At 36.4% G+C, this 24,810-nt stretch overlaps 3 protein-coding genes across 3 annotated transcripts; all 3 read left to right on the forward strand.

Moving 5' to 3' along the window:
* The first annotated feature begins 5,203 nt into the window (after positions 1-5,203).
* On the forward strand, positions 5,204-7,759 carry LOC128870387 (uncharacterized). Its single transcript, XM_054113002.1, has one exon. The coding sequence runs from the start codon at positions 5,204-5,206 to the stop codon at positions 7,757-7,759; it is 2,556 nt and encodes an 851-aa protein (XP_053968977.1).
* Positions 7,760-10,388: 2,629 nt separating this feature from the next.
* LOC128870388 (uncharacterized) lies at positions 10,389-13,028 on the forward strand. Its single transcript, XM_054113003.1, has one exon. The coding sequence runs from the start codon at positions 10,389-10,391 to the stop codon at positions 13,026-13,028; it is 2,640 nt and encodes an 879-aa protein (XP_053968978.1).
* A 2,588-nt stretch (positions 13,029-15,616) lies between these two features.
* Positions 15,617-18,256, forward strand: LOC128870389 (uncharacterized). Its single transcript, XM_054113004.1, has one exon. The coding sequence runs from the start codon at positions 15,617-15,619 to the stop codon at positions 18,254-18,256; it is 2,640 nt and encodes an 879-aa protein (XP_053968979.1).
* The last annotated feature ends 6,554 nt before the right edge of the window (positions 18,257-24,810 follow it).

The following is a 24,810-nucleotide window of genomic DNA, read 5'->3' on the forward strand; positions in this document are numbered from 1 at the left end:
ATATCTCGAGACCCTATCTACCAATAGGTATTCAAACTATACGGAAACCATCTTCAATACCTACTTAACAATGTGTGTATGTTTGGTTTAATTCGGTTTAAAGACACGGCGGGTCCACGTTTTGGCATATATTTCGAGACCCTAGTCATCAATAGGTATGAAAATTAACCCGTATTAAAGCACTTAACCACAGCTTTCATTTGATATCCATATTGTACAAACATATTCTAGGGTCCACGTTTTGGTCTCTATCTCGAGACCCTAGTGACGGAGCGGATGGAAATACTCTGAACTAAAGCATTCACCAACAGCTTCCATTTGATACCCATATTGTACATACACATCCCCAGGTTACCCGGGTCCACGTTTTGACCTATATCTCGAGACCGTATCTACCAATAGGTATCCAAACTATACGGAAACCATCTTCAATACCTCCTTAACAATGTGTGTAAGTTTGGTTTAATTCGGTGCAAAGACACGGCGGGTCCACGTTTTGGCATATATTTCGAGACCTTAGTGATCAATAGGTATGAAAATGACCCCGTATTAAAGTACTTATCAACAGCTTTCATTTGATACCCATATTGTACATACACAACCAAAGGTTACCCGGGTCCACGTTTTGACCATTTTCCCGGCAATTATTCGAATTTTTCTCACCTTTTAAACCTTCCCTAGACCTCCACGAATAATTCAAGACCAAGATAAGATAAATCCGTTCAGCCGTTCGCGAGTTTTAAGCGAATATAGGGACAGATTTTCACATTTATATATATAGAAGATAAGGCAGACGAATTAAGTGTTTATTATAGAGGTGACTATTGTATTGATCTTTCGAACACGGACAGTTTATTAACTAACACAATTAAGGAAATTAGGCAAGGAACGTTATTAGCAGGGTTAGGATTTAAAGGATTTGAAAACATTTGAAAATAGGCTAAATAAGTTTTCAAAATAGGCAAAAGAAGGCACTTATTTTTCAATTTTTTAAATACAGTTACACTTTTACGTACAGTTAAATATATTTAGAAATATATACAGAGGTTATCTATGATTTTTCGCCCTTGCTATCATAGTAGCACAGTGCCACTAAGTGCATTTTAAAATTTTCGGGTAATAACCTTATGCGATTATCACGAAGCATTGATTTGAATGAACTAAAGCTCCACTCGACATCCACAGAGACTAATGGTGCCCAATTGAAAAACTCCACTTCGTTTGTGGTTATATTTTCTGGCCATGCTACCGACTTTTCACCATTCAGAATCCCGGCAATTTTTTTTTATCACTTGCAGACCTTGATTCGCTTGAAATACCATGTTAAATTTTTCCAATATTGTTGTAGTTAATGGCCCTCATTGGCTCGCCTAAATATTAATTATTAAATTACAGATCACCGAACGATTTCTGTCAAATATAGTGCCAGTTAGCGTTAACTGAAGATGGTTAAAATGGTCGTTATGTAATTTCGTTTTAATTTCCATATTAAAAGCAGAAAATCGGTATAAATCAACGTTCTAAAATCCAACTTTTAAGTTATTTAAAACCGTCCTGAAATAAAAATGTGTTCTGCACTTCAAAATATTGAACTTAAAACGATTTTATATAAATAGCCCGTAAGACAATGCATGATGAACAAGTTAATAGCGGATTGAACTAGTATATAAAAGTATCTAAATATGTTTAGATGTAAAGGTAATCTCTTTTCTGAAGAATTTTGAATAAATTTCTCTCGTCTACTATAAACCCAAACTTAGCCTGAATATAAGCCAAGTCCTTTCGAATTCCCTTGTTTGCAAACAATTTCTTTGCAAAAATTCTTCATTGAGACCATCAACAATATCTTTGATCCAATATCTGTTTCCAATATGCGACCGTATTTCTTCCAAAACATGTTCATAAATTTCTTTTAAATAGTGCTTCCGCATAGTTGATTGATCAGGAACTTTTTTTGGACATATTTTTCCATAAACGATCTGAACTCTTTATGATTGGCTTTTATTAAAGGTATATCGCAGGCTACCATCATTTTGGTGGGATCTCTGAAAAACTCGTTTGATGTGGCATTATTTAAAAATGAAGTTATAGGTTGTGCCTTCGGAGCCAGTTTCAACGTCGTCGCTTTTTTGTGTTTTTCCGTTTGAAGATGTTGTTGAATATGATGTTTTTTGTCGCGATTTACTTTTATTCCACAGCATGAACAAATGAGAATCTTTCCGTCAGTCGAAAGTATGTCTTCCCCAAATTATTTTATATAGCCACGGATTTTCACGGAATTATAAGAATGTGCCTTAGGCATTTTAAATTATCGCAAATATTTAACTCACAAAGAAAATTAATGCACGGTTTGAAAATGTCAAGTTTTATCTACAAAAAACAGAAACTCATCCTATCGCAAGCTGGAGAAGAAATAGAAATCAGCTGATGAGTAGAGAGCAGTGTTGTAAAACAAAAAAGCTGTGCCAAATCCAAGGTACTTTGTCAGTCTTTAGATACAAAAAGGCAAGAAAAAGGGAAGAAAAAGGTAAAGCACCTAGAAAAGGTGGAAAAAGGCGATAAAATCAAAAAAGGGAAAATAAAAATGTATATTTTGTATAAAAATGATTTCAAACACGTAATTCTTGATTTCGTTAACAGATAGGATCACGCAGACAAAATATGCAAATGCCTTAAAATCCAAACCCTGGTTATTAGACAAAATTTATGGGAAGCGAAATATAAATGATATTTTGAAAATTCTAACGAGGAGAAGATTTGAAGATAGTTGTATCCGACCGGAATGTAGAAAAGCGAAATGGGAGAATAGAGTTCAAGACACAACTCATAATTAACATAATCAAAATACAAATAATTATAAAAACAGTAATAATTTTAATAGATACAATTATCAGGGTCAGAATAATTTTAACCCGCGTTACTATCAGGAACGAAATCATAATAACAATTTTAATCAAACAGGAAAATATCGACCCCAATATAGTAGAGATAATAATAATAATTCGGCCAACTTGCAGAGGGTTCCTCAGGTAGGAAACCCAAATCTCAGCCAAAATTGCTGGAATCAACCTAACACTAACAATATGGAAATAAATCAATGTCATATGATGGGTAATTCCCAACATCTCGCTCAGGTAGGACACCCTAGGCCAAATTTCTGCCAAAATCTCTTAGTCAACCTAGGCAAGACCAAAGCGAAATGAGGGAATCAGGGAATCAATCAACAATTGCTGTCAAGACATGCGGAGTTAAATTTATGTCAATGTAATGTAAGTCAACATGGAAATGGCCAAAACGAACAGGATATTTTTTTTTCAAAAACAGCCTCCACTTTTTACCCGTCAGAACAATTACAATTAATGAAAACAAATATATAATAGATACAGGAGCAAATTTAAGCTTAATTGATAATAATATAAAATATTTCAAAAGAAATTTATTACACTAACCGATTGATTTAGTACAATAACAAAAAAAGATGTTATTAGATTTGAAGTAGTAACTGACTCTCCTGATGAATTTAATCTATCAGGAAATGCGAAAATTAAGTGGAAGCTGACAGAATTAAAACGAAGAAAATATATATTTCATTATTTACTAAACTGTTTTAATACGATGATAAATTTGATGGATTTATTTTTAATCCATACAGTAATCTTGAAATTTGTACATTGGAGAGTTGCGAATTTGAATTGGATAGAATTCAGCTAGATCATTTAAATGAAGAAGAATATAGGGATGTTATGAATCTTTTAAAAAGATATTTATTAACAAAAACATGCGTAGTATACTTAGATGATATACTAATATTTAGCACTTCACTTAAAGAACATGTTAAGGCTATAACTGACATTTGTAAAGTACTGGAGCAGACAAACTTAAAAATCCAGATTGACAAATGCAACTTCATGAAAAAACAGACAGAATTTGTGGGACACATTCTGACAAAAGAAGGACTCAAGCCAAACCCTAACAAGATAAAAGTGATTCAATTATTAAAAATCCCTGAAACGGAGAATTAAATCAAAAGTTTCTTAGGCTAAACAGATTACTATAGAAAATTTGTAAAAGACTATGCTAAGGTAGCACAGCCGATAACAAAGTACCTAAAGAAAGATGTAAAGATAAATACGAAAGCTCCAAAATACATATATAAGGGCGTTTGAAAAATGAAAAGCATTAATTAGCTCTCATCCTATCCTAATATATTCAAATTTCGAGAAAACATTTACACTTACTACAGATGCATCGAATTACCCAATAGGAGCGAACCTATTGCAGGAAGGACACCCGTTATGTTTTGCATCTAGGACATTGAATAATCTCGAGCGAAATTAACAACAGATAAAGAGTTTTTAGCCATATTATGGAGTGTGAACTACTTACGACCATACCTCTATGGTAGAAGACTTAAAGTTTTGACCACCAACCTATTAAATTTATGCACACAAACTGCATTATATAAAGGAAGAAATTGTAAACAAATATAGAACACAAATCATATTAATAAACAAGAAAGTGGAAGAAATAAAAATGTTGCATGGAAATAGAATAATTTTTATAGTAGAATCTGACTTCAGTAAAATTGGCGAAATATGTAGAAAATATATTGTAAAAGGAAAGGTAGAAATATTTTCTGAATTATCAGAACATAGTTACAATATAGTCCAGGAAAAGTTAATAGCGATTGTCACCTGATGTGGCAACGCTGCCATAAGCTTAAAAAATACATCCCTGTGGACGTCCGTCCAGTTGAGCGTAGTACCCGTTACCGGCAACACCCGAAGTTGGATAATATATTGAAATAATTGAAATACGGTCTTGGTTATACAAAAACGAAATAAATGAGATATATATAGCATTAAAAGTGTAGTCGTGTTTATATTGGTAAAAGTTGGCTATAGTGACTGAGGTACTCGTGGGCAGATGACAATTTTCAGAAGTGGATTATGAGCAACCGCCTGAGACTTCGCTGACAACGCGCCGTTAAATTGAGACTCCGCTGGCAAAATCGTTTAAATTTGCTACTCGTACGTGTATTTTGTTGTTGCGAAATTCAACGAAATCGATAATCCGAAACCGGAAGTGAAGTGAACGAAGAAAAATACTTCTAACCGAAAAAGTTCGAAAAAAAATTCGAAGTCGCAAATTGGTCCGAAGCAAAATGCCATTACGCAGCCGAAAAGTATGTGATTTAAAAAAGATGTGCCGTGATGCTGGTTTACCAGTAACGGGTAACAAAAATCAACTAATTGAACGGTTGATGGACAACAATGTATCCGAAAGCGAAAGTGATACTCAAAGAGTTGTAATGCAGCGGTTATCGTCTTTAGAAAAAACTATTTCGGACTTAGTGCTACAACAAAAACAAAATACAACGACATCAAATAATTTTGTACCACCAATATCGTCTTCACCGGTAAATGTTATTGGTAATATGGAAAAGTCCGCTCCAACCGTAACGAGTACATATACCGTGATGCATCCACAAGTATTACCGAACGCATACAATAGTCAACATTCGCTGTGGACAACCGCTCAAGAGCCCAGCAATGTTAATTTCCCCGAATTTTCTCAATCGGGACACGTCGCGTTTGTGCCGCAATCAAATGCATATGTTTCGCACGCTTGTATGCAAGCACCACCGACTTTCCCCCCACCGACATTTGTGCCACCAGTGACATCCGCGCCGTATGCAACGTACCAGAATCCGTCAGTACCGTACACATTCGATTACGTTCGCGCACCGCCGGTAGTACCGAATTATCACAATCCATACGAGAATGTGCGCGATATTGTTGAACTTTTACCCGTTTTTGACCCATCGTCCGATCGTTCGTTAACATCAAAACAATTCGTAAAACGCGTTGAAAATCTGAGAAGTGTATATGGGTGGAGAGAAAACACACTTTTGTTTGCCGTACAGCAAAAGATGCGGGGATCAGCAAAATATTGGGTTGATTCTCTGCAAGACGTGTTTATTTCGTGGGCAGAATTCGTTCATAAATTTCTGCTAAACTTTCCGTGCATCGAAAATGAAGCCGATGTGCATCTTAAGATGGCACAAACGAAACGGCAAAACAATGAGTCCGCTCAAGAGTTTTATTACCGCATGCTTGCCTTAGGTTCAAAAGGTGGGTTATCCGACTCGAGTATTGCGCGCCATATTATAAACGGCATTAATGATTCAGACTTACGTAAGAAAATTTCTAATAACTATACGCATTGTCAAGATTTACTAAGTGACATTATAAACTTTAATATTTATAACGAAGTGAAAACCGCGCCACCTAAAATGGTATTCAAAACAAACGCGTCGATAGAAAAACCGCCGAATCGAAAGTTTGCGGTTACAGAAAATCAAAAGCCACAAACACCTTTACCACTCGAAAAAGTTAAGTGCTATAACTGCTTTAAATTTGGACATTATTCCGTAAATTGTGCCGAGCCACAACGGAAGTCGCGCTGTGAAAAGTGCCAACGCACAACGCATAAAACCGCAGACTGTTATCTAAAAACTGAAAACCGCATTAATATAATTGATCAGCGCGCATGTGATGATAAAATAGTTAAAACAATCAAAGTGAATGGTATAGAAACTCTAGCATTTGTGGACCCTGGTAGTAGTCGTACACTTATTCGTAAAACATTCGCGCGTAAAATCGGAGACGTGCGTGAGCAACTCACAATATTGAAAGGGTTCGCGGACGGACAATATGCTAGTACCGAAATTGTAAGTGCGATAATAGAAATTGACGGTAATAATAATCCAACTATTATGCCTGTCATTGACGATGATTTCTTGTGTGAATCCGTATTGTTGGGACGAGACGTATTGTGCCGCGCGGGTAATCGCTTGGTTATTGAACAAGATCAGTGCCGCATAGAAGACATAAATAAAATTGACGTTACAAATGATTTAAGTGTAATTGATCGCCAGAGCTTGCAACAACTACTAACACAACACGCTGATGTTTTTGCAAGAAATTTATCTGAAATTGGTAAGTGTGATGTTGCAAAAATTAGTATCGAATTAAACATCAACATACCAATTTGCCTTAAGCCGTACCGTATTCCGTTCGCTAAACGCGCGATCGTTTCCGAAATCGTATCTGAATTATTGAGCAACAATATAATTCGACCGAGTGAGTCATCTTACGCCGCGCCAGTTGTTCTCGTCGAAAAAAAGAATGGCGAACATCGCTTATGTGTGGACTACCGCAGTCTAAACAAAGTTACTATAAAAAGACCTTATCCCATGCCGATCATGGAAGAACAGTTCGCGCAACTTGCCGGAAATAATTTTTTTACAACGCTTGATCTACGTACCGGGTATCATCAAATTGAAATAGATGAATCCTCAAAAAAATATACCGCTTTCGTAACTACTGACGGCCACTACGAATACAACCGCATGCCGTTCGGTCTGGTAAACGCGCCCGCTGTGTTCCAATGTATGATGGATAAAATTATTGCACAAATGCCGCGCGGTGAAGTGTTAGCATATTTGGATGACGTTATTATTCCAAGTAAAACTATTGACGAAGGACTTAAGCGACTCGAAAAATTTATAAAAATATTAAAACGTTATGGACTTACATTGCGCATGGACAAATGTAAATTTCTTAAAAATGAAATTGAGCATTTGGGCCATGTAATTAATAGAAACGGTATAACGCCGGGTAAACGTAAAGTAGCCGCGATCGCAGATTTTCCGCCGGATTTTTCCGAAAATTCGTGCCCAACTATTCGTTTATAGTCAAACCAATAACGCAGCTGCTACGTAAAGAAGAACAATAAAAGTTTGTGTGGGGCGAAGCGCAGCAACGATCGTTTACTGAGTTAATACAAAAACTGTGCAATGAACCACTTCTTGCGCTCTACGATTCGTCCGCTCAGCATGAGGTGCATACCGATGCGTCTAGTGTTGGGCTGGCAGGAGTTATGCTGCAATCATCTGATGGCAAAAAGTGGCAACCAGTGTTTTATTATAGCCGACATTGCACAACTCATAATTAACATAATCAAAATACAAATAATTATAAAAACAATAATAATTTTAATAGATACAATTATCAGGGTCAGAATAATTTTAACCCGCGTTACTATCAGGAACGAAATTATAATAACAATTTTAATCAATCAGGAAAATATCGACCCCAATATAGTAGAGATAATAATAATAATTCGGCCAATTTGCAGAGGGTTACTCAGGTAGGAAACCCAAATCTCAGCCAAAATTGCTGGAATCAACCTAACACTAACAATATGGAAATAAATCAATGTCATATGATGGGTAATTCCCAACATCTCGCTCAGGTAGGACACCCTAGGCCAAATTTCTGCCAAAATCTCTTAGTCAACCTAGGCAAGACCAAAGCGAAATGAGGGAATCAGGGAATCAATCAACAATTGCTGTCAAGACATGCGGAGTTAAATTTATGTCAATGTAATGTAAGTCAACATGGAAATGGCCAAAACGAACAGGATATTTTTTTTTCAAAAACAGCCTCCACTTTTTACCCGTCAAAACAATTACAATTAATGAAAACAAATATATAATAGATACAGGAGCAAATTTAAGCTTAATTGATAATAATATAAAATATTTCAAAAGAAATTTATTACACTAACCGATTGATTTAGTACAATAACAAAAAAAGATGTTATTAGATTTGAAGTAGTAACTGACTCTCCTGATGAATTTAATCTATCAGGAAATGCGAAAATTAAGTGGAAGCTGACAGAATTAAAACGAAGAAAATATATATTTCATTATTTACTAAACTGTTTTAATACGATGATAAATTTGATGGATTTATTTTTAATCCATACAGTAATCTTGAAATTTGTACATTGGAGAGTTGCGAATTTGAATTGGATAGAATTCAGCTAGATCATTTAAATGAAGAAGAATATAGGGATGTTATGAATCTTTTAAAAAGATATTTATTAACAAAAACATGCGTAGTATACTTAGATGATATACTAATATTTAGCACTTCACTTAAAGAACATGTTAAGGCTATAACTGACATTTGTAAAGTACTGGAGCAGACAAACTTAAAAATCCAGATTGACAAATGCAACTTCATGAAAAAACAGACAGAATTTGTGGGACACATTCTGACAAAAGAAGGACTCAAGCCAAACCCTAACAAGATAAAAGTGATTCAATTATTAAAAATCCCTGAAACGGAGAATTAAATCAAAAGTTTCTTAGGCTAAACAGATTACTATAGAAAATTTGTAAAAGACTATGCTAAGGTAGCACAGCCGATAACAAAGTACCTAAAGAAAGATGTAAAGATAAATACGAAAGCTCCAAAATACATATATAAGGGCGTTTGAAAAATGAAAAGCATTAATTAGCTCTCATCCTATCCTAATATATTCAAATTTCGAGAAAACATTTACACTTACTACAGATGCATCGAATTACCCAATAGGAGCGAACCTATTGCAGGAAGGACACCCGTTATGTTTTGCATCTAGGACATTGAATAATCTCGAGCGAAATTAACAACAGATAAAGAGTTTTTAGCCATATTATGGAGTGTGAACTACTTACGACCATACCTCTATGGTAGAAGACTTAAAGTTTTGACCACCAACCTATTAAATTTATGCACACAAACTGCATTATATAAAGGAAGAAATTGTAAACAAATATAGAACACAAATCATATTAATAAACAAGAAAGTGGAAGAAATAAAAATGTTGCATGGAAATAGAATAATTTTTATAGTAGAATCTGACTTCAGTAAAATTGGCGAAATATGTAGAAAATATATTGTAAAAGGAAAGGTAGAAATATTTTCTGAATTATCAGAACATAGTTACAATATAGTCCAGGAAAAGTTAATAGCGATTGTCACCTGATGTGGCAACGCTGCCATAAGCTTAAAAAATACATCCCTGTGGACGTCCGTCCAGTTGAGCGTAGTACCCGTTACCGGCAACACCCGAAGTTGGATAATATATTGAAATAATTGAAATACGGTCTTGGTTATACAAAAACGAAATAAATGAGATATATATAGCATTAAAAGTGTAGTCGTGTTTATATTGGTAAAAGTTGGCTATAGTGACTGAGGTACTCGTGGGCAGATGACAATTTTCAGAAGTGGATTATGAGCAACCGCCTGAGACTTCGCTGACAACGCGCCGTTAAATTGAGACTCCGCTGGCAAAATCGTTTAAATTTGCTACGCGTACGTGTATTTTGTTGTTGCGAAATTCAACGAAATCGATAATCCGAAACCGGAAGTGAAGTGAACGAAGAAAAATACTTCTAACCGAAAAAGTTCGAAAAAAAATTCGAAGTCGCAAATTGGTCCGAAGCAAAATGCCATTACGCAGCCGAAAAGTATGTGATTTAAAAAAGATGTGCCGTGATGCTGGTTTACCAGTAACGGGTAACAAAAATCAACTAATTGAACGGTTGATGGACAACAATGTATCCGAAAGCGAAAGTGATACTCAAAGAGTTGTAATGCAGCGGTTATCGTCTTTAGAAAAAACTATTTCGGACTTAGTGCTACAACAAAAACAAAATACAACGACATCAAATAATTTTGTACCACCAATATCGTCTTCACCGGTAAATGTTATTGGTAATATGGAAAAGTCCGCTCCAACCGTAACGAGTACATATACCGTGATGCATCCACAAGTATTACCGAACGCATACAATAGTCAACATTCGCTGTGGACAACCGCTCAAGAGCCCAGCAATGTTAATTTCCCCGAATTTTCTCAATCGGGACACGTCGCGTTTGTGCCGCAATCAAATGCATATGTTTCGCACGCTTGTATGCAAGCACCACCGACTTTCCCCCCACCGACATTTGTGCCACCAGTGACATCCGCGCCGTATGCAACGTACCAGAATCCGTCAGTACCGTACACATTCGATTACGTTCGCGCACCGCCGGTAGTACCGAATTATCACAATCCATACGAGAATGTGCGCGATATTGTTGAACTTTTACCCGTTTTTGACCCATCGTCCGATCGTTCGTTAACATCAAAACAATTCGTAAAACGCGTTGAAAATCTGAGAAGTGTATATGGGTGGAGAGAAAACACACTTTTGTTTGCCGTACAGCAAAAGATGCGGGGATCAGCAAAATATTGGGTTGATTCTCTGCAAGACGTGTTTATTTCGTGGGCAGAATTCGTTCATAAATTTCTGTTAAACTTTCCGTGCATCGAAAATGAAGCCGATGTGCATCTTAAGATGGCACAAACGAAACGGCAAACCAATGAGTCCGCTCAAGAGTTTTATTACCGCATGCTTGCCTTAGGTTCAAAAGGTGGGTTATCCGACTCGAGTATTGCGCGCCATATTATAAACGGCATTAATGATTCAGACTTACGTAAGAAAATTTCTAATAACTATACGCATTGTCAAGATTTACTAAGTGACATTATAAACTTTAATATTTATAACGAAGTGAAAACCGCGCCACCTAAAATGGTATTCAAAACAAACGCGTCGATAGAAAAACCGCCGAATCGAAAGTTTGCGGTTACAGAAAATCAAAAGCCACAAACACCTTTACCACTCGAAAAAGTTAAGTGCTATAACTGCTTTAAATTTGGACATTATTCCGTAAATTGTGCCGAGCCACAACGGAAGTCGCGCTGTGAAAAGTGCCAACGCACAACGCATAAAACCGCAGACTGTTATCTAAAAACTGAAAACCGCATTAATATAATTGATCAGCGCGCATGTGATGATAAAATAGTTAAAACAATCAAAGTGAATGGTATAGAAACTCTAGCATTTGTGGACCCTGGTAGTAGTCGTACACTTATTCGTAAAACATTCGCGCGTAAAATCGGAGACGTGCGTGAGCAACTCACAATATTGAAAGGGTTCGCGGACGGACAATATGCTAGTACCGAAATTGTAAGTGCGATAATAGAAATTGACGGTAATAATAATCCAACTATTATGCCTGTCATTGACGATGATTTCTTGTGTGAATCCGTATTGTTGGGACGAGACGTATTGTGCCGCGCGGGTAATCGCTTGGTTATTGAACAAGATCAGTGCCGCATAGAAGACATAAATAAAATTGACGTTACAAATGATTTAAGTGTAATTGATCGCCAGAGCTTGCAACAACTACTAACACAACACGCTGATGTTTTTGCAAGAAATTTATCTGAAATTGGTAAGTGTGATGTTGCAAAAATGAGTATCGAATTAAACATCAACATACCAATTTGCCTTAAGCCGTACCGTATTCCGTTCGCTAAACGCGCGATCGTTTCCGAAATCGTATCTGAATTATTGAGCAACAATATAATTCGACCGAGTGAGTCATCTTACGCCGCGCCAGTTGTTCTCGTCGAAAAAAAGAATGGCGAACATCGCTTATGTGTGGACTACCGCAGTCTAAACAAAGTTACTATAAAAAGACCTTATCCCATGCCGATCATGGAAGAACAGTTCGCGCAACTTGCCGGAAATAATTTTTTTACAACGCTTGATCTACGTACCGGGTATCATCAAATTGAAATAGATGAATCCTCAAAAAAATATACCGCTTTCGTAACTACTGACGGCCACTACGAATACAACCGCATGCCGTTCGGTCTGGTAAACGCGCCCGCTGTGTTCCAATGTATGATGGATAAAATTATTGCACAAATGCCGCGCGGTGAAGTGTTAGCATATTTGGATGACGTTATTATTCCAAGTAAAACTATTGACGAAGGACTTAAGCGACTCGAAAAATTTATAAAAATATTAAAACGTTATGGACTTACATTGCGCATGGACAAATGTAAATTTCTTAAAAATGAAATTGAGCATTTGGGCCATGTAATTAATAGAAACGGTATAACGCCGGGTAAACGTAAAGTAGCCGCGATCGCAGATTTTCCGCCGCCTAAAAACGTCACAGAGCTCCGAAGATTTCTGGGTCTTACTGGATTTTTCCGAAAATTCGTGCCCAACTATTCGTTTATAGTCAAACCAATAACGCAGCTGCTACGTAAAGAAGAACAATAAAAGTTTGTGTGGGGCGAAGCGCAGCAACGATCGTTTACTGAGTTAATACAAAAACTGTGCAATGAACCACTTCTTGCGCTCTACGATTCGTCCGCTCAGCATGAGGTGCATACCGATGCGTCTAGTGTTGGGCTGGCAGGAGTTATGCTGCAATCATCTGATGGCAAAAAGTGGCAACCAGTGTTTTATTATAGCCGACATTGCACAACTCATAATTAACATAATCAAAATACAAATAATTATAAAAACAATAATAATTTTAATAGATACAATTATCAGGGTCAGAATAATTTTAACCCGCGTTACTATCAGGAACGAAATTATAATAACAATTTTAATCAATCAGGAAAATATCGACCCCAATATAGTAGAGATAATAATAATAATTCGGCCAATTTGCAGAGGGTTCCTCAGGTAGGAAACCCAAATCTCAGCCAAAATTGCTGGAATCAACCTAACACTAACAATATGGAAATAAATCAATGTCATATGATGGGTAATTCCCAACATCTCGCTCAGGTAGGACACCCTAGGCCAAATTTCTGCCAAAATCTCTTAGTCAACCTAGGCAAGACCAAAGCGAAATGAGGGAATCAGGGAATCAATCAACAATTGCTGTCAAGACATGCGGAGTTAAATTTATGTCAATGTAATGTAAGTCAACATGGAAATGGCCAAAACGAACAGGATATTTTTTTTTCAAAAACAGCCTCCACTTTTTACCCGTCAGAACAATTACAATTAATGAAAACAAATATATAATAGATACAGGAGCAAATTTAAGCTTAATTGATAATAATATAAAATATTTCAAAAGAAATTTATTACACTAACCGATTGATTTAGTACAATAACAAAAAAAGATGTTATTAGATTTGAAGTAGTAACTGACTCTCCTGATGAATTTAATCTATCAGGAAATGCGAAAATTAAGTGGAAGCTGACAGAATTAAAACGAAGAAAATATATATTTCATTATTTACTAAACTGTTTTAATACGATGATAAATTTGATGGATTTATTTTTAATCCATACAGTAATCTTGAAATTTGTACATTGGAGAGTTGCGAATTTGAATTGGATAGAATTCAGCTAGATCATTTAAATGAAGAAGAATATAGGGATGTTATGAATCTTTTAAAAAGATATTTATTAACAAAAACATGCGTAGTATACTTAGATGATATACTAATATTTAGCACTTCACTTAAAGAACATGTTAAGGCTATAACTGACATTTGTAAAGTACTGGAGCAGACAAACTTAAAAATCCAGATTGACAAATGCAACTTCATGAAAAAACAGACAGAATTTGTGGGACACATTCTGACAAAAGAAGGACTCAAGCCAAACCCTAACAAGATAAAAGTGATTCAATTATTAAAAATCCCTGAAACGGAGAATTAAATCAAAAGTTTCTTAGGCTAAACAGATTACTATAGAAAATTTGTAAAAGACTATGCTAAGGTAGCACAGCCGATAACAAAGTACCTAAAGAAAGATGTAAAGATAAATACGAAAGCTCCAAAATACATATATAAGGGCGTTTGAAAAATGAAAAGCATTAATTAGCTCTCATCCTATCCTAATATATTCAAATTTCGAGAAAACATTTACACTTACTACAGATGCATCGAATTACCCAATAGGAGCGAACCTATTGCAGGAAGGACACCCGTTATGTTTTGCATCTAGGACATTGAATAATCTCGAGCGAAATTAACAACAGATAAAGAGTTTTTAGCCATATTATGGAGTGTGAACTACTTACGACCATACCTCTATGGTAGAAGACTTAAAGTTTTGACCACCAACCTATTAAATTTATGCACACAAACTGCATTATATAAAGGAAGAAATTGTAAACAAATATAGAACACAAATCATATTAATAAACAAGAAAGTGGAAGAAATAAAAATGTTGCATGGAAATAGAATAATTTTTATAGTAGAATCTGACTTCAGTAAAATTGGCGAAATATGTAGAAAATATATTGTAAAAGGAAAGGTAGAAATATTTTCTGAATTATCAGAACATAGTTACAATATAGTCCAGGAAAAGTTAATAGCGATTGTCACCTGATGTGGCAACGCTGCCATAAGCTTAAAAAATACATCCCTGTGGACGTCCGTCCAGTTGAGCGTAGTACCCGTTACCGGCAACACCCGAAGTTGGATAATATATTGAAATAATTGAAATACGGTCTTGGTTATACAAAAACGAAATAAATGAGATATATATAGCATTAAAAGTGTAGTCGTGTTTATATTGGTAAAAGTTGGCTATAGTGACTGAGGTACTCGTGGGCAGATGACAATTTTCAGAAGTGGATTATGAGCAACCGCCTGAGACTTCGCTGACAACGCGCCGTTAAATTGAGACTCCGCTGGCAAAATCGTTTAAATTTGCTACTCGTACGTGTATTTTGTTGTTGCGAAATTCAACGAAATCGATAATCCGAAACCGGAAGTGAAGTGAACGAAGAAAAATACTTCTAACCGAAAAAGTTCGAAAAAAAATTCGAAGTCGCAAATTGGTCCGAAGCAAAATGCCATTACGCAGCCGAAAAGTATGTGATTTAAAAAAGATGTGCCGTGATGCTGGTTTACCAGTAACGGGTAACAAAAATCAACTAATTGAACGGTTGATGGACAACAATGTATCCGAAAGCGAAAGTGATACTCAAAGAGTTGTAATGCAGCGGTTATCGTCTTTAGAAAAAACTATTTCGGACTTAGTGCTACAACAAAAACAAAATACAACGACATCAAATAATTTTGTACCACCAATATCGTCTTCACCGGTAAATGTTATTGGTAATATGGAAAAGTCCGCTCCAACCGTAACGAGTACATATACCGTGATGCATCCACAAGTATTACCGAACGCATACAATAGTCAACATTCGCTGTGGACAACCGCTCAAGAGCCCAGCAATGTTAATTTCCCCGAATTTTCTCAATCGGGACACGTCGCGTTTGTGCCGCAATCAAATGCATATGTTTCGCACGCTTGTATGCAAGCACCACCGACTTTCCCCCCACCGACATTTGTGCCACCAGTGACATCCGCGCCGTATGCAACGTACCAGAATCCGTCAGTACCGTACACATTCGATTACGTTCGCGCACCGCCGGTAGTACCGAATTATCACAATCCATACGAGAATGTGCGCGATATTGTTGAACTTTTACCCGTTTTTGACCCATCGTCCGATCGTTCGTTAACATCAAAACAATTCGTAAAACGCGTTGAAAATCTGAGAAGTGTATATGGGTGGAGAGAAAACACACTTTTGTTTGCCGTACAGCAAAAGATGCGGGGATCAGCAAAATATTGGGTTGATTCTCTGCAAGACGTGTTTATTTCGTGGGCAGAATTCGTTCATAAATTTCTGCTAAACTTTCCGTGCATCGAAAATGAAGCCGATGTGCATCTTAAGATGGCACAAACGAAACGGCAAAACAATGAGTCCGCTCAAGAGTTTTATTACCGCATGCTTGCCTTAGGTTCAAAAGGTGGGTTATCCGACTCGAGTATTGCGCGCCATATTATAAACGGCATTAATGATTCAGACTTACGTAAGAAAATTTCTAATAACTATACGCATTGTCAAGATTTACTAAGTGACATTATAAACTTTAATATTTATAACGAAGTGAAAACCGCGCCACCTAAAATGGTATTCAAAACAAACGCGTCGATAGAAAAACCGCCGAATCGAAAGTTTGCGGTTACAGAAAATCAAAAGCCACAAACACCTTTACCACTCGAAAAAGTTAAGTGCTATAACTGCTTTAAATTTGGACATTATTCCGTAAATTGTGCCGAGCCACAACGGAAGTCGCGCTGTGAAAAGTGCCAACGCACAACGCATAAAACCGCAGACTGTTATCTAAAAACTGAAAACCGCATTAATATAATTGATCAGCGCGCATGTGATGATAAAATAGTTAAAACAATCAAAGTGAATGGTATAGAAACTCTAGCATTTGTGGACCCTGGTAGTAGTCGTACACTTATTCGTAAAACATTCGCGCGTAAAATCGGAGACGTGCGTGAGCAACTCACAATATTGAAAGGGTTCGCGGACGGACAATATGCTAGTACCGAAATTGTAAGTGCGATAATAGAAATTGACGGTAATAATAATCCAACTATTATGCCTGTCATTGACGATGATTTCTTGTGTGAATCCGTATTGTTGGGACGAGACGTATTGTGCCGCGCGGGTAATCGCTTGGTTATTGAACAAGATCAGTGCCGCATAGAAGACATAAATAAAATTGACGTTACAAATGATTTAAGTGTAATTGATCGCCAGAGCTTGCAACAACTACTAACACAACACGCTGATGTTTTTGCAAGAAATTTATCTGAAATTGGTAAGTGTGATGTTGCAAAAATGAGTATCGAATTAAACATCAACATACCAATTTGCCTTAAGCCGTACCGTATTCCGTTCGCTAAACGCGCGATCGTTTCCGAAATCGTATCTGAATTATTGAGCAACAATATAATTCGACCGAGTGAGTCATCTTACGCCGCGCCAGTTGTTCTCGTCGAAAAAAAGAATGGCGAACATCGCTTATGTGTGGACTACCGCAGTCTAAACAAAGTTACTATAAAAAGACCTTATCCCATGCCGATCATGGAAGAACAGTTCGCGCAACTTGCCGGAAATAATTTTTTTACAACGCTTGATCTACGTACCGGGTATCATCAAATTGAAATAGATGAATCCTCAAAAAAATATACCGCTTTCGTAACTACTGACGGCCACTACGAATACAACCGCATGCCGTTCGGTCTGGTAAACGCGCCCGCTGTGTTCCAATGTATGATGGATAAAATTATTGCACAAATGCCGCGCGGTGAAGTGTTAGCATATTTGGATGACGTTATTATTCCAAGTAAAACTATTGACGAAGGACTTAAGCGACTCGAAAAATTTATAAAAATATTAAAACGTTATGGACTTACATTGCGCATGGACAAATGTAAATTTCTTAAAAATGAAATTGAGCATTTGGGCCATGTAATTAATAGAAACGGTATAACGCCGGGTAAACGTAAAGTAGCCGCGATCGCAGATTTTCCGCCGCCTAAAAACGTCACAGAGGTCCGAAGATTTCTGGGTCTTACTGGATTTTTCCGAAAATTCGTGCCCAACTATTCGTTTATAGTCAAACCAATAACGCAGCTGCTACGTAAAGAAGAACAATAAAAGTTTGTGTGGGGCGAAGCGCAGCAACGATCGTTTACTGAGTTAATACAAAAACTGTGCAATGAACCACTTCTTGCGCTCTACGATTCGTCCGCTCAGCATGAGGTGCATACCGATGCGTCTAGTGTTGGGCTGGCAGGAGTTATGCTGCAATCATCTGATGGCAAAAAGTGGCAACCAGTGTTTTATTATAGCCGACATTGCACAACTCATAATTAACATAATCAAAATACAAATAATTATAAAAACAATAATAATTTTAATAGATACAATTATCAGGGTCAGAATAATTTTAACCCGCGTTACTATCAGGAACGAAATTATAATAACAATTTTAATCAATCAGGAAAATATCGACCCCAATATAGTAGAGATAATAATAATAATTCGGCCAATTTGCAGAGGGTTACTCAGGTAGGAAACCCAAATCTCAGCCAAAATTGCTGGAATCAACCTAACACTAACAATATGGAAATAAATCAATGTCATATGATGGGTAATTCCCAACATCTCGCTCAGGTAGGACACCCTAGGCCAAATTTCTGCCAAAATCTCTTAGTCAACCTAGGCAAGACCAAAGCGAAATGAGGGAATCAGGGAATCAATCAACAATTGCTGTCAAGACATGCGGAGTTAAATTTATGTCAATGTAATGTAAGTCAACATGGAAATGGCCAAAACGAACAGGATATTTTTTTTTCAAAAACAGCCTCCACTTTTTACCCGTCAGAACAATTACAATTAATGAAAACAAATATATAATAGATACAGGAGCAAATTTAAGCTTAATTGATAATAATATAAAATATTTCAAAAGAAATTTATTACACTAACCGATTGATTTAGTACAATAACAAAAAAAGATGTTATTAGATTTGAAGTAGTAACTGACTCTCCTGATGAATTTAATCTATCAGGAAATGCGAAAATTAAGTGGAAGCTGACAGAATTAAAACGAAGAAAATATATATTTCATTATTTACTAAACTGTTTTAATACGATGATAAATTTGATGGATTTATTTTTAATCCATACAGTAATCTTGAAATTTGTACATTGGAGAGTTGCGAATTTGAATTGGATAGAATTCAGCTAGATCATTTAAATGAAGAAGAATATAGGGATGTTATGAATATTTTAAAAAGATATTTATTAACAAAAACATGCGTAGTATACTTAGATGATATACTAATATTTAGCACTTCACTTAAAGAACATGTTAAGGCTATAACTGACATTTGTAAAGTACTGGAGCAGACAAACTTAAAAATCCAGATTGACAAATGCAACTTCATGAAAAAACAGACAGAATTTGTGGGACACATTCTGACAAAAGAAGGACTCAAGCCAAACCCTAACAAGATAAAAGTGATTCAATTATTAAAAATCCCTGAAACGGAGAATTAAATCAAAAGTTCCTTAGGCTAAACAGATTACTATAGAAAATTTGTAAAAGACTATGGTAGCACAGCCGATAACAAAGTACCTAAAGAAAGATGTAAAGATAAATACGAAAGCTCCAAAATACATATATAAGGGCGTTTGAAAAATGAAAAGCATTAATTAGCTCTCATCCTATCCTAATATATTCAAATTTCGAGAAAACATTTACACTTACTACAGATGCATCGAATTACCCAATAGGAGCGAACCTATTGCAGGAAGGACACCCGTTATGTTTTGCATCTAGGACATTGAATAATCTCGAGCGAAATTAACAACAGATAAAGAGTTTTTAGCCATATTATGGAGTGTGAACTACTTACGACCATACCTCTATGGTAGAAGACTTAAAGTTTTGACCACCAACCTATTAAATTTATGCACACAAACTGCATTATATAAAGGAAGAAATTGTAAACAAATATAGAACACAAATCATATTAATAAACAAGAAAGTGGAAGAAATAAAAATGTTGCATGGAAATAGAATAATTTTTATAGTAGAATCTGACTTCAGTAAAATTGGCGAAATATGTAGAAAATATATTGTAAAAGGAAAGGTAGAAATATTTTCTGAATTATCAGAACATAGTTACAATATAGTCCAGGAAAAGTTAATAGCGATTGTCACCTGATGTGGCAACGCTGTCATAAGCTTAAAAAATACATCCCTGTGGACGTCCGTCCAGTTGAGCGTAGTACCCGTTACCGGCAACACCCGAAGTTGGATAATATATTGAAATAATTGAAATACGGTCTTGGTTATACAAAAACGAAATAAATGAGATATATATAGCATTAAAAGTGTAGTCGTGTTTATATTGGTAAAAGTTGGCTATAGTGACTGAGGTACTCGTGGGCAGATGACAATTTTCAGAAGTGGATTATGAGCAACCGCCTGAGACTTCGCTGACAACGCGCCGTTAAATTGAGACTCCGCTGGCAAAATCGTTTAAATTTGCTACTCGTACGTGTATTTTGTTGTTGCGAAATTCAACGAAATCGATAATCCGAAACCGGAAGTGAAGTGAACGAAGAAAAATACTTCTAACCGAAAAAGTTCGAAAAAAAATTCGAAGTCGCAAATTGGTCCGAAGCAAAATGCCATTACGCAGCCGAAAAGTATGTGATTTAAAAAAGATGTGCCGTGATGCTGGTTTACCAGTAACGGGTAACAAAAATCAACTAATTGAACGGTTGATGGACAACAATGTATCCGAAAGCGAAAGTGATACTCAAAGTGTTGTAATGCAGCGGTTATCGTCTTTAGAAAAAACTATTTCGGACTTAGTGCTACAACAAAAACAAAATACAACGACATCAAATAATTTTGTACCACCAATATCGTCTTCACCGGTAAATGTTATTGGTAATATGGAAAAGTCCGCTCCAACCGTAACGAGTACATATACCGTGATGCATCCACAAGTATTACCGAACGCATACAATAGTCAACATTCGCTGTGGACAACCGCTCAAGAGCCCAGCAATGTTAATTTCCCCGAATTTTCTCAATCGGGACACGTCGCGTTTGTGCCGCAATCAAATGCATATGTTTCGCACGCTTGTATGCAAGCACCACCGACTTTCCCCCCACCGACATTTGTGCCACCAGTGACATCCGCGCCGTATGCAACGTACCAGAATCCGTCAGTACCGTACACATTCGATTACGTTCGCGCACCGCCGGTAGTACCGAATTATCACAATCCATACGAGAATGTGCGCGATATTGTTGAACTTTTACCCGTTTTTGGCCCATCGTCCGATCGTTCGTTAACATCAAAACAATTCGTAAAACGCGTTGAAAACACACTTTTGTTTGCCGTACAGCAAAAGATGCGGGGATCAGCAAAATATTGGGTTGATTCTCTGCAAGACGTGTTTATTTCGTGGGCAGAATTCGTTCATAAATTTCTGCTAAACTTTCCGTCTTAAGATGGCACAAACGAAACGGCAAACCAATGAGTCCGCTCAAGAGTTTTATTACCGCATTAGGTTCAAAAGGTGGGTTATCCGACTCGAGTATTGCGCGCCATATTATAAACGGCATTAATGATTCAGACTTACGTAAGAAAATTTCTAATAACTATACGCATTGTCAAGATTTACTAAGTGACATTATAAACTTTAATATTTATAACGAAGTGAAAACCGCGCCACCTAAAATGGTATTCAAAACAAACGCGTCGATAGAAAAACCGCCGAATCGAAAGTTTGCGGTTACAGAAAATCAAAAGCCACAAACACCTTTACCACTCGAAAAAGTTAAGTGCTATAACTGCTTTAAATTTGGACATTATTCCGTAAATTGTGCCGAGCCACAACGGAAGTCGCGCTGTGAAAAGTGCCAACGCACAACGCATAAAACCGCAGACTGTTATCTAAAAACTGAAAACCGCATTAATATAATTGATCAGCGCGCATGTGATGATAAAATAGTTAAAACAATCAAAGTGAATGGTATAGAAACTCTAGCATTTGTGGACCCTGGTAGTAGTCGTACACTTATTCGTAAAACATTCGCGCGTAAAATCGGAGACGTGCGTGAGCAACTCACAATATTGAAAGGGTTCGCGGACGGACAATATGCTAGTACCGAAATTGTAAGTGCGATAATAGAAATTGACGGTAATAATAATCCAACTATTATGCCTGTCATTGACGATGATTTCTTGTGTGAATCCGTATTGTTGGGACGAGGCGTATTGTGCCGCGCGGGTAATCGTTGGTTATTGAACAAGATCAGTGCCGCATAGAAGACATAAATAAAATTGACGTTACAAATGATTTAAGTGTAATTGATCGCCAGAGCTTGCAACAACTACTAACACAACACGCTGATGTTTTTGCAAGAAATTTATCTGAAATTGGTAAGTGTGATGTTGCAAAAATGAGTATCGAATTAAACATCAACATACCAATTTGCCTTAAGCCGTACCGTATTCCGTTCGCTAAACGCGCGATCGTTTCCGAAATCGTATCTGAATTATTGAGCAACAATATAATTCGACCGAGTGAGTCATCTTACGCCGCGCCAGTTGTTCTCGTCGAAAAAAAGAATGGCGAACATCGCTTATGTGTGGACTACCGCAGTCTAAACAAAGTTACTATAAAAAGACCTTATCCCATGCCGATCATGGAAGAACAGTTCGCGCAACTTGCCGGAAATAATTTTTTTACAACGCTTGATCTACGTACCGGGTATCATCAAATTGAAATAGATGAATCCTCAAAAAAATATACCGCTTTCGTAACTACTGACGGCCACTACGAATACAACCGCATGCCGTTCGGTCTGGTAAACGCGCCCGCTGTGTTCCAATGTATGATGGATAAAATTATTGCACAAATGCCGCGCGGTGAAGTGTTAGCATATTTGGATGACGTTATTATTCCAAGTAAAACTATTGACGAAGGACTTAAGCGACTCGAAAAATTTATAAAAATATTAAAACGTTATGGACTTACATTGCGCATGGACAAATGTAAATTTCTTAAAAATGAAATTGAGCATTTGGGCCATGTAATTAATAGAAACGGTATAACGCCGGGTAAACGTAAAGTAGCCGCGATCGCAGATTTTCCGCCGCCTAAAAACGTCACAGAGCTCCGAAGATTTCTGGGTCTTACTGGATTTTTCCGAAAATTCGTGCCCAACTATTCGTTTATAGTCAAACCAATAACGCAGCTGCTACGTAAAGAAGAACAATAAAAGTTTGTGTGGGGCGAAGCGCAGCAACGATCGTTTACTGAGTTAATACAAAAACTGTGCAATGAACCACTTCTTGCGCTCTACGATTCGTCCGCTCAGCATGAGGTGCATACCGATGCGTCTAGTGTTGGGCTGGCAGGAGTTATGCTGCAATCATCTGATGGCAAAAAGTGGCAACCAGTGTTTTATTATAGCCGACATTGCACAACTCATAATTAACATAATCAAAATACAAATAATTATAAAAACAATAATAATTTTAATAGATACAATTATCAGGGTCAGAATAATTTTAACCCGCGTTACTATCAGGAACGAAATTATAATAACAATTTTAATCAATCAGGAAAATATCGACCCCAATATAGTAGAGATAATAATAATAATTCGGCCAATTTGCAGAGGGTTCCTCAGGTAGGAAACCCAAATCTCAGCCAAAATTGCTGGAATCAACCTAACACTAACAATATGGAAATAAATCAATGTCATATGATGGGTAATTCCCAACATCTCGCTCAGGTAGGACACCCTAGGCCAAATTTCTGCCAAAATCTCTTAGTCAACCTAGGCAAGACCAAAGCGAAATGAGGGAATCAGGGAATCAATCAACAATTGCTGTCAAGACATGCGGAGTTAAATTTATGTCAATGTAATGTAAGTCAACATGGAAATGGCCAAAACGAACAGGATATTTTTTTTTCAAAAACAGCCTCCACTTTTTACCCGTCAGAACAATTACAATTAATGAAAACAAATATATAATAGATACAGGAGCAAATTTAAGCTTAATTGATAATAATATAAAATATTTCAAAAGAAATTTATTACACTAACCGATTGATTTAGTACAATAACAAAAAAAGATGTTATTAGATTTGAAGTAGTAACTGACTCTCCTGATGAATTTAATCTATCAGGAAATGCGAAAATTAAGTGGAAGCTGACAGAATTAAAACGAAGAAAATATATATTTCATTATTTACTAAACTGTTTTAATACGATGATAAATTTGATGGATGGATATATAACATTTAATCAGAGGATAACGAAATTTATTTTTAATCCATACAGTAATCTTGAAATTTGTACATTGGAGAGTTGCGAATTTGAATTGGATAGAATTCAGCTAGATCATTTAAATGAAGAAGAATATAGGGATGTTATGAATCTTTTAAAAAGATATTTATTAACAAAAACATGCGTAGTATACTTAGATGATATACTAATATTTAGCACTTCACTTAAAGAACATGTTAAGGCTATAACTGACATTTGTAAAGTACTGGAGCAGACAAACTTAAAAATCCAGATTGACAAATGCAACTTCATGAAAAAACAGACAGAATTTGTGGGACACATTCTGACAAAAGAAGGACTCAAGCCAAACCCTAACAAG

The sequence above is a fragment of the Anastrepha ludens genome, chromosome X, assembly GCF_028408465.1.
Source record: "Anastrepha ludens isolate Willacy chromosome X, idAnaLude1.1, whole genome shotgun sequence".
NCBI classification, from domain to species: Eukaryota; Metazoa; Arthropoda; class Insecta; order Diptera; family Tephritidae; genus Anastrepha; species Anastrepha ludens.